This window comes from Pyxicephalus adspersus, chromosome 2 (genome assembly GCF_032062135.1).
Source record: "Pyxicephalus adspersus chromosome 2, UCB_Pads_2.0, whole genome shotgun sequence".
NCBI lineage: Eukaryota > Metazoa > Chordata > Amphibia > Anura > Pyxicephalidae > Pyxicephalus > Pyxicephalus adspersus.
This window is the reverse complement of record NC_092859.1, coordinates 110,594,776-110,606,777: the sequence shown is the minus strand read 5'-3', so window position 1 is coordinate 110,606,777 and position 12,002 is coordinate 110,594,776. Positions and strand designations below refer to the sequence as shown.

Genomic DNA, 12,002 nt, shown 5'->3' with positions numbered 1-12,002 from the left:
ATATATATATTCATATTATATGGTGCATGACCACACGACAACAGTTCACCAAACATTATAAGTGCTTCTGTTCATTCACTTTTTATGCCTATTTAGGGATTTTTTTAGGAGTAGTTTTTTTTACAAGGAGAGCATTACAACACTTTGATTTGGCATAGTGAACTACTGTCTCTGGGTTTGAGAAAACATTTTCAGGTTTTCTATGTATAAATTTTCTGAAGTTAAACAATTTTTTAAATTTCCCTGTAAATTATTGTGTTGTTGTAAAACAAACATTCTTAGTTTATATTTCAGGTTGATTATGATTTTTGTAAATCATATTTTCTTTGTGTATTCCTCGCTGTGCATGTGTCATGCCAATGTCACAGCAGCTCTATGACACAGAAAAAAAAAGAAACTTAAACCTTGATACATTTGGAATTTCCAATTCTTTGATGACACAGGGAGTCTGATACTGTTGTAATTCTAGGGAGACTTGTTTTTTTGCTTTTGATGTAGAGACATACAGTAAGAACTTCATAAAGTTATTTTGCAGTACTGGTAATATCTTTAGCATTACAATGGTGGTTATGGGAACATTAAAACAGTGCCTCACTGAATTCTTTATTACTTTAGGGCAATTGAAAAAGTCACCAGAAACTAGTTTATTCAAGTAGCTTCATTTACAAAGCATGTCCATTTTTATTTCAGGTCAAAAAATTATTGGCCCAAGAGATTTGATTGTGAGTGAAGAAAGTTATAGTTCCATGCGCATTACCTGGAGCCCTGCCACAGGGGATGTTACCGGGTACCAAGTTGTCCTGAATTCACTCACACCTTCAGGACGTCTTAACACATATGACCAGAAACAGGTAAGAGGTGAAGAGCTGGCTCACATAAATATACCTGTCAAAGGACTTGTCACGACTTATTAGTTTAGTGGTCGCCTTTTTGAGCTCATGGCCCACTGAATTTACTGACTCCGGACCGCGCATGTGCGGAGAACTGTGTCACTGAAATTTGAAAAAACTTCCCCCAGAGTGACATCATTATGCCAGAACCCCCCCACTCTCCCATCGCAGGTCTGAGGCTGCGATGGGAGAGTGGGTGGGTTGTGTCTGGAGACAAAACCCACCCACCGCCTGAGCCTGTGATCCATACAGGAGACATGGTCCAGGGCTCAGGCCAGGGCACAGCTCTGACCTGGACCAGCCCGAGATGCATATTACCAAAATTTTCAAAATTCAAAAGAGAAATCAAAATGTATCAGCCAGTTTTCAATTTACCAAATTAGAAGGTAAATTAAAATTTTTTTAGGTTCCTTTGATTTGATTTGCCTAGCAGCAACTATTGATTGAAAGGTTAAAGTGTAGGTAAAGGCCAAATTTGTTATTTAGATTTGGTTAGACTAGATATATTTAAAACCCTACTACTAGGTTATTATTTTGCTGCCTATAAACCATCAGTGAATTTTCCTTTTAATTTGCCATACCAGAGATGCAGCAGAAAGTTAGCCGAATTCTTACATTGTAAGAAGAGTTTCCCTGTCAAACTACCTCCAAAACATTTCCACATTAGAAAGTTAAATCACCCCTCATGTTAAATTTTATTTGTGTTGATGACAATAATTACCAATACAAAAGGGTTAACTCTAACTTGGAAACATAAAAAAACTTGACATTTATCATACTCTATAAAAACTAAAGGTGCCTAAGAATGCACCTATGTAAGTCGGTGAAAAACTGATTTAATTTATACAGACAGGTGTGTGATTATCTCCTAGAAATATTTAATTTAGATATTTCACTGCAAATTTTTGCAGCAGTTTTATTGTTCCACATATGAATTTAGTCTGTTGTAGCGACTTATAGCAGACAGATGGGTGTAACCTATAAAGCAATCTCACTTAGTTCCTAACCTACACTGTAGCTGAAACAAGATACAAGAAGCATTTGGTTGTTTTGGTTTATGTTTTACATTGTTATGTCAAAGAAAATCTTTTTAAATATTTCCTTTTTTGTCAGATTATGTTGGACAAAGACATACATACAGTTTTAGTGACGGATCTCAAGCCAACAACTGAATATTTATTCACTGTGCTTGCCACATACCCTAATGTCATTGGGGATTCAGCCACAATTAGAGGGAAAACAAGTAAGTTATGCTTTCATTTATTTTGACTTTAACACAAAATTTTTGCTAAGCAGTAATATTTAAGTTCCTCTAAAGTTATAAATTCATGAATCCCATTGCTATTTATATAAATAGTATATTATTATATATTTTGCAAAACACTATGCAACAATTCTGTGTTATAGATTATAGCATTTAACATAGTTATTCGTTGAACTAATAGAAAAAATGATTAAATAAATAAAAACCTGCATACACAAAACCATGTACTCACAGATAATTCAGAGAAAAGGCCAACAAAATCTTCATAAAGCATAGTCCAATTTGCTGTAAATTTGCTTTCCTAAAGTCAAGACAGGCTTGCATTATCTTTAGTTTTACTCCTGTTTAGGAAAATATTATGTAATGATACAGGGAAATGCATATCCTCTGTAAGGATTGCTTGGAAATATCTAGAAAGAGTTAGCTACACTGGATGGAGATTACATTTGACTACAATATTTTATCTAACAAATTCATGGGAACTTCTCTGCTTAGTAACACAGCTTCCTAGTCTTGAAAAACACTAGACATTCATTTTTTTTGGTCATGGAAAACTTAATTAATCATTAAAACCCTTTTAAATTGAATGGTACAATTAGCCCCCCCCCCCGCATTTATCTAACTATAGACTCCAACATTATATTAGTATATAGAAGTATTAATTCCTATAACCATGTCACTGTCACCAGCTAGCACTGTTCTGCCATTTGCTACCTAAAACCTAATTAATTTTAAAATATGCTAATCTGCCAAGCCAAGGGTCAGCATAATTGCCATGCAACTGCCATTTTAGGAAGTGGTCAGCAATGACAGCCCTGTATTTCTCTCATGATGAGCCTACTTTAATTCTATTTGTATTTTATTATTTATATACTTACACTACCTTCTGTCTGCATTAACTGCAGGGCACTGATATTGGCAAATTCCCCAGGTTATAATATAGATATAGTTGTTTTTTATTTTCCTTAGGCGTGTACCATACCTATTACATTTTACCAGTTTGAAGTAGGGATCATGACTAAATATTTATATGCATTTAGGTACCACTGCTATTGTAAATGTACGATTTAACAATTTTACCATATATACCATTTATTTAATACTAAGAATTCAAAACTTGTTTGTAACATGATAGTGTTGTTGTAATTCTGTAGATTATTCAATACAGTAACAAAAATAAATTTGTATTCCGTTTTATTTTTATTTGAAAGCTGCTGTGCCTCCTGTAACCAATTTTCGAGTTATAGAAGAAGGGCTTTTTGGTTTAAAAGTAGCTTGGACTCCCCCTTTAGGAAAATTGGAAGGCTACAAGATCTATATCCCACGATGTAAGTAGCACAATGTATTGAAATACTAATACTACACCATGTAGGAATGTGCCATTATCTGAACTAGAAGTATATTATTTGTTAATTGTTCATATAATTATCTGTAATAGTTAGTTTGTGATTTAGAGTTTTCAAATTGACAAATCATGTAAAAGCTCTGCGTAAAAGTTGTCATTACATTGCTTACTGGTAAAAATTCTTCCTCTCTATCAACTTTTACTTTATTACACAGGCTTTTCTGGCTTAGTTATTTATTTTAATATAATATTGCTTATGATAGGCACAGATTATATGACCTAGGTTACCTATTCTCTTGCTCACATGAGGAAACCTGGTAGCAGCAAGATGCTTCTTTGGATGTAGAATGTGAATGTATTCATTTCTATTACTTTTAACAACGCCTCTACTTTGACATAGAAATATGTTTCCTCCAATAAGCTTACGTTATCTCTCTTAGCTAACAGACCTGGATTTACATATGAACAAAATTTAAAGGGAGATGTTTCCTCACACAATATTGACAATTTAGAAGAAGACAAAGAATACACTGTCAGTATATATGCTGTGTACCCACAAGGTCCAAGTGAGCCCGTATCTGCAGTGGGACGTACATGTAAGTAAAAAACCTAACCTAAGTAGAATGTGAAGGCAGTAAATATTGTGACCTACAAAGTGAATACATTGTTTGAAGAAAACATTATTTTCAGTAATTGTACACTAGTTATTAATACAATTCTAAAACTTTTGTTGTAGAATCAAAATATGATCTGTTAAATGTGTTTTTGCCATCAGTAGAACAAAAAGCAATAATTAACTGCAATGACAAAAATAATATTGCCCCTTTGGCATGCCAAAACCAAAATGTAACCAAGCTTATATAATGGTGTGCATATATAAGGGTCTAAGTCGTGTGTTTTTAACTATTTGCTGATATGAACATACCTTACCTTTTCTTCTATCTTGTCTACATAATAAACTCTCATGTGCAGGGATACTCTGTTGAAAACCTAATATTTTGAACCCAAAGATACCAGTGCCATGGTCTAAGTGACAGAAGTGTCTTATTTCCTAAAACTGACTTGTCATCAGTGTTGTTTAATCCCCTATGGTTCTAGACATCCGGTTTAAAAAAATACATAATGCTCAAATGAATATTATAGTATATTGTAGTCTATGCAGATTTACACTATAGATTTATAGTTGCTAAAGTAGAAGTTACTTGAAGTAACCTTACAGGTCTGCTGAATAGGTTCATGGCATATCAACATCATACCAGAACAGTATAATTATAAAGCATAAAAAAAAAACTGTACAGAGGTTATTACCATTCTTTGAAATGTTGAAGTGACTGTCCAGTGACTGTACAATTGACATGAAGACATTCCCGGGATGCCAAAATGTACATCAGCAATATTATTTAAAAAAACTCCATACCTTTAATCATTTAACAGCTATCTTACAGCTTCAGTCCAGCGAGCAGGCCTAGGTTAGAATGATGTCATTAGAACCTTGCAAGGTACGGTACAAGGTAATCAATAGACAAATACTGTACCTTCCTTAAATGTTAAAATAAAACTTGTATTAAAGTTGCAAATTAATTAGGGTGCTTGCACTTAACGTAAAGAATAAATCTATTGCTAGGTTCTCTTGAACACATTTACCGTGATAATATATTTCTCATCTAATGGTATTATGCTTTGGACTTATATTGCTGGCATCAAAGAATGTATATGTTTCTCCACACTTTCCTTATTTTTAGTAAAGCTGGTTCCCGTAAAAAGCTTGACATTGCAGAACATCACAACAGGAACAATTCAGGCTTACTGGACTAAAGTGCGAGGAGCTACTGGATATCGTCTTACTTGGTCGTCTGCAGGTATGAAAACATATGCTAGTTTCTTCCTACAGAAAACAATGTTTTCCTGAACATAAAACTGATACCCAACTTTTCAAAGTAGAACTAAATTCCTGCATGTGCTAATGTAATTTGTTTTAGTAATGTTAACGGCATTTACATATCTGCATGATGAGCCTCGGAAACAGTATTTATGCACCACTTTTCCAATCTGCCCTCACAATACTCCACAAAAATTCCATTTTATGGCTTGAACAGTCCATGTACAATAAAGGTCATGTACATTGCAAACCTCATGATATGTTGCATTGCATTGGTGTTCTTTATTGGGCATGCATGTCTAATAATTTGTATTATATATGCTGCTTTGTCCTACCAGTTGATGGAAATTTTACAAGATTTCATGTGCTGATGCTTTCTGTAGTGGCACATTATGTTGTAGTCCTGAGAGAAAACACAGGGGATGGTAGCTTTACAGGGAGAACCGGGAATGTGGCTCAGGAAACTCAACAGAATAATTTTAAGAATAATACATAGGGAAAGTCATGAAATATTTGTAGAGGTGGGAAAATAATGTAAATTTTATTCATATTAATCATTTAGGTTTTGTAATAATACTTTAACATTGACTTCCGAATGAATGCCTCTTTGTATCCGAATTTGCATGTACTTCAACATGAAATTAAAAAGAACTCAGAAAAAGAAAAACACCTTTTCATTTACTATGCCAGTAATCATTGTATTGGCATGATGGCATCAAGGCAGTCTTATGCATGGATATCCCATAGTTGGGTGCCTCCTTAGCATAAACATATGTAGAATTCATTCTAGTAATTCATGCATTAAGGCCTTATTGTACAAAATATCATGTGTTACACAACTGTTTTGGTTAAACTTGTTTAGAATGTGCTATTGGAGACTTTTCTTAATATGTAGAACTACTTGCTGTCTTGCTGAATTTTGCCACATATGTACAGAGGTGACTGGAGGTGGAGAAAAAAGTAATGACGTGTACTAAACCTTGCTGTCTTATTAACATGTTATTGCCAGTTCTCCAGGCAGTGAAGGATGTGGAGATTATTGGAAGCATTAGGTGTAAATCAGAAAGACCTATTAAGGGAAGTATAACATATTCTAAGGGCCCACAGCAGAACTGGACCCACAGCTGTGTCACTGGCTACACATAGCAAGAAGTAATTTACTACAACCACTGCAATAAATATAAATACATGACAGTAAATATGCCACTAGATTAAAACAAACAACATTTTTCATTGTGAAAATAAGACCGTAATAGGAAAGACAAAAAATGGGGCTTTTTGGGCATTTAAATACAGTTTTACTGTTAATATAGATATCAATTATACACAGTGTAAACAAACAGTATTTCTTCGGCCTATTTAGGCAACTATACATAATAATCCCTTTATATATAGTTCTTATTGCATCATAGGAGCAAATTTTGCATTATGCTACCTGTGAATTGTCCATGTAGTGATCAAGGTCTCCTGATGGGCGTTTTACCATGACTGGCTTGCTTAGGGGTGTTCGCAACAAACAATATAAGATGTCTGGATGGCCATAAATGTGGGTATTTGACAAATATGCGAGGGTCATATATTCCCCATTGAAGAGATGGAACAAAAAAAAACAATCTCATTATAAGAAAGACAGGGATGAAGTTTGTGCAACAGGAACTGGGATGCAGGACAGCAGATTGTATGCTGATATTTCTGATGCACAATTGCTTGTCACAAACACCCCTGAAGAAAGCAGTCAACGAATATTATGTACAGTTGCCTAAATAGGCCAAAGAAATACTGTTTCTTTACATTGTGAATGATTGATATCTATATAAACAGTAAAATTGTATTTAAATGCCAAAAAGTCCCCCTTTTGTTTTTTCTCCTTTAGTCTCATTTTGGTATTACCTGCTATGGGCTGGCATTGGAATTTACGCCTATTAACCTTGGGATAGGGGAGAATCCCCCCAGCTCTACCCAGTATTTCTAACATTTTTTATTGCCATAGTTTTGTCAGCTGTAATTAGATCCCATACTGCCATCTAGGATTTAGAAGTCAACTGTCACTTCCACAGAATACTCAATTGGTGAAGCACCTCTAGATGACGAAAAAACTGAGAGAAGATGTACACATAGCTGTCCATCATTGTTAACAGGTTGCCATTGTCCATGCAGGCATGAATTCTCACAACATTTTGCATTTGCAGCCCTACAGCCTTCTTGGCTGTGTGACATGCATGCATGACTAAACTTGTTTTGTTTATTATTTGGATAGAGTAGATAACAGAACTTCTAATACTTTTTTTTTAGGTATGTATTGCTGTCTGTGTGCCTGCCATTGTAATTCACTCTTTTTGTCTTAGTCCATTTTTCTTACAAACATAGAAAGGGCTAGGAAATTCAAAATTGGGTCACCAAAACAGGAGATGATGAGACACCTGTAACCTGCATGCTTGCACATACAGTGCTACCAAAATAGTTGAAACATGTACAGTTTTTTTTCACTAAAATAATAAAAAATGTTTTTTTTACCCATATAGAGGGATATGACCAAAACATTAACTTGGCAGATAGCTACAATCAATATATGATTCAAGGGCTGCAGCCAGACATAGAATATATTGTAACAATCAACCCCATCTTTGTTGACGTTGAAGGCCCTGTTGTTTCTTCTAAAGCAACAACTTGTAAGTATTTTATTTGTAAATTTTGTGATGCATTCACAACAATTCTAACTTAGGCAACTGTGGTCCCCCATTGCTCAAACAAATGTACATTTGTGATAAAAAGAAACATCATTGAACTCCTAAGTTCATCTATCTGGTTGATTTCATGACTGCAACTGTAATCATAATTTCGGCACAGTACTTTCTCTGAATTGTCTGGAAACATATTATAAAAAAAAGAAGAAACAAGATCTTTAAAGCTTGCTCTTGTCGTAATTAATGTTTAGGAGGTCAAGTGTTAAACTAATCTGCTTCACACTATGTAGTTATACATGTGTCTATTACATCTAATAAATCACACTTTGAGTAAATAATTGTTCACCTAGGTTGGATTTTGGAGGCATAATTATTCCAAGGGGTTCTTAAAAGGTAACTCAACTTTTAATACAAACATGACACAACATATAATTAAAAAAAAAAAAATATGTGTATTTAGGTTTGCAGGATGACTTTCTATTTCAATAGGTTGTCATGAGTATATATGGCATACATTTAAAACATTATTCCCTTGGTTGGGGGCATTCTGCACCTTGTAATTCCCTGCTCAAGTAACTGCCTCTTAATTGGAAAACTACTAATAAAGATATTTACAGGATTATTAATGTCGCAGGACATAATTATTATTTGTGAATGTATGCCTTCAGTAGCTATACAATATACCTTCATTATATACTTTAAATGCATTCTTACAAGCATTTACTAAATATTAAGAAACGAGATAAATATAAAGAAACATGAATTATTATATTTGTCTGTTTTATATGTAGTTTCTGTTTTTTTTTCTAGTGGCCTCAAGTTCAGTGCAAAGTCTTAAAGTGAGCACAGTGTCCATTAGTACAGCACTGATCACATGGAATGCAGTCCCAGGTGCTACTGGATATAGGATAGCATGGGGCCCCACACCAGGTAAAGAATGTACATAAAATACATAGAAAAATATCAAACAGCTACCGTAATTTTTTTACAGTCATACCATAACTATGTCCAGTGATTATGTACTGCTGCATTACCAGAAACATGGTTTGCTAATTTTCTATGCTTCAGATACCATTTAATTGGCTGTTTTACTACAAAGGCCCAGAACAAATAGGAAGCCAATAAAGTCAGCAGATTTCACTATTTGTTTTGGGTCAGGTATTAAGCAGGTAATATTATAAAAGTCAGCAATTCAGCCCACATATTTCCGCCATGGTATAAATTAATTTAACTGTGATCTGTGATAAGATGTCAGATTTTGTAACAGTGTAGGAGCCCTGCTTTTCCATGGAGAAGATAGCTGTCTGCTCTAACCAATATTTTACACTCATTGTCTTGGTGTATGGCATTTGCCCTTACTGATGGAAGATTATTTATAGGATTTTAAGCTTGAATTGTTTTTGACTGACCCCCATCAGAGGGTCAGTTTCTCTGGATCCAAACTAATTTGCCATTGTCTCAAGTGATTTTAAATTGGTTGTAAAAAAAAAATGAAAGGCAGCCAGTAGTCCATTGAATCCATACCAGGTTTAACTATGTATTATCATGTCTGAAATTATTTCTTTTTATAATTGTTGATACATTTGTTTTGTTTTTTTCATTTTAGTTATGTTCATTTAAAATACATTACAAAGCATCACAGAGTCCAGTGAATTACATAAAAAGACAAAACAGACTTCCTGCTTTGTGGCTTGTTTATTTTCAGATTTTCCTTAAAAAGTCAAACTGAGTTATCTGATCAGGAAAATAACTTCTCTCCTTAATGTCTGCCTGCTTGATCTCCTCAACTTTGTAAACAGCAGGCTTTCTTCAAAAGTGTAAACCTGCACCTGACTCAAATAATAAATATAAAATACTATAATGCACTTTATCATAGTTTCCAAAAAATACTTTTGAAATGTATATTTTTTTTTACTACAATGTTTCCCCTTTAACATGCACTTCTTGCCAACTTATTGCAGAATCAAACACAAAAATCAAAGTCACCAGGAGGTAAGGTTTTTGATAGAAGAAACATACAAAAGTCTCCTTCGCCAAAGAAAATGTTTGTCTTGTGTCTGGTGGCATTTGTTTACACTGAACAGCACATGGACTTACATCAGCAATGGCCACCCAAATGCCAAACAGATTGTAGTTGACCTAGAAGACTCAGTGGCAAGGGTAGCTCTGGGGGATGCAGCAGTGGCTGGTTCCTGGACCTGTTATCACTGTGATATTAATATAATGACTCAGGTGAAGTTTTACTGACTTTATCCATCAACATGCAGAGCAGAAATCATGTTTCTATTCCATGCATGTAATTAAATTTTCTTTGCAAAGTGATTTTTTATTGCATCTATTGAGTAAATACTTCCTTGCAAGGTGCCAATACCCTTTACTACAGAGAAGGTGGTTGTGAACAGATTGTAACCTATAAGTATTATTAGGACAGAACCTCAAGAGTAACCCACGTTTGTCCACTGAAAGACTAATCATATTATTCTAAACTTAATTCCTTCTTTTCCTCCAATTCCTTCCTTCAACATTTTTATATGTGCGAGTATTTAATATGTCAATTGCACCTTTATTACGTCTATCAATTAGAAAACATTTTCTTTTATTATTAGCTATCAAAAGATCACATTTTACTTTTGTTTTACACCCTTAGATTTTTTTGGCAAAGATCGTCCACGCCAACTGGCTCTGAACAGTACACTTACATCTTATGAACTTAAAAATCTGGTACATAACACAGAGTATGTCATCTCATTGTATGTGCTTTTTGGTTCTGCTGTTGGACCAGGCATCTCCACCACTGCCAGAACATGTACGTATGATTCAGATTTTAGATAACACAGATGCACCACAGTGTTGTTATATTGAGAATCAAACTCACTGGGCCTTATTTATTAAAGCTCCTCAAGACTGGAGAGGATACACTTTTATCAGCGAACCCAAGTTATACAAAAAACTGGAAGGGATCTGGTGCAGGATTGAAAACATTTGCAAAACAAATTGCAAATGACTTTAAGAAATCCATTGCAGGTGTGCTGGATGACCCAGGTTCACTGATGAAAGTGTATGCTCTCCAGCCTTGGAGAGCTTTAATAAATCAGGCCCATTGCCTTTGCTACAAGTTCCTTTTACTGAGCTTCCTGGGATGACAACATTTTCTTGTTAATGATTGCTCTGGTTTACCACCTTTGTTTTGCCTCGACTTAGCTGCAGAAATTACAAAATATTGTGCCTCAAATTAAGTGTCTAAATTAGGTGTTAAATTTGGTCTTTTGGATTTGGCTTTTTTGTTTATGTGCTTTACTTGTTCTTTGAATGTGCTTATAACATAATTTATAAACTTGGATTGCCTTTTAGACTATAGAGTGGGTGTTAGCTCTTATTAAAAATCCTTAGTACACAGGAAGGGGGAGGTGTTCAAAGGAACGGTATGATACTGCATTGAATAAATATAATAGTCCATACAGTATAGCCATCAACTTGACTTTGGAGCTATAAAGCTTAGTACATTTGAAATATCATGCAACATTTAGTAAATGACAGTAAACTATTATTGTGAAATTGTTAAAGTTTAGCTATCATGGCAGAAAATATATTAAATATATACAAGTATCAAGACCTAGCATCACATTTTACAGTTAAGTGGATGGTATTCATATTACCTGAAGACATATCTCATAATCTATACATTTACATGCATTCTAAATTCAGCTTATTATTCAGTTTCTTATTTGTCTTAAGGTAAATGTGCTACAAAATTGACAATTCAAACAGGGAGTAAAATTATTAAAAAATGAAAAGCCTAGAAAGGAAATCTATCAGTTTACCCATTCACAGCACAATTACAGGTTCTCTTGTAAGAACAACCCATTTGCTGTTTATAACCACCTTCTCCCCATGCTACTCCACCTCTGTATTGGAGCTCCCTGTAAATATTTGGTAAATC

The 12,002-nt window shown here is 34.4% G+C and overlaps 1 protein-coding gene across 1 annotated transcript in view; it reads left to right on the top strand.

The window, feature by feature from the left end:
* LOC140322496 (uncharacterized) overlaps positions 1-12,002 on the top strand; it is a 129,034-nt gene that overhangs the window by 7,216 nt on the left and 109,816 nt on the right. Inside the window, 8 exon segments of the mRNA XM_072399057.1 lie at positions 691-851; positions 2,004-2,133; positions 3,366-3,482; positions 3,940-4,095; positions 5,242-5,358; positions 7,901-8,047; positions 8,873-8,992; positions 10,710-10,868. Of these exon segments, the coding sequence (XP_072255158.1) occupies positions 691-851; positions 2,004-2,133; positions 3,366-3,482; positions 3,940-4,095; positions 5,242-5,358; positions 7,901-8,047; positions 8,873-8,992; positions 10,710-10,868 (1,107 nt within the window).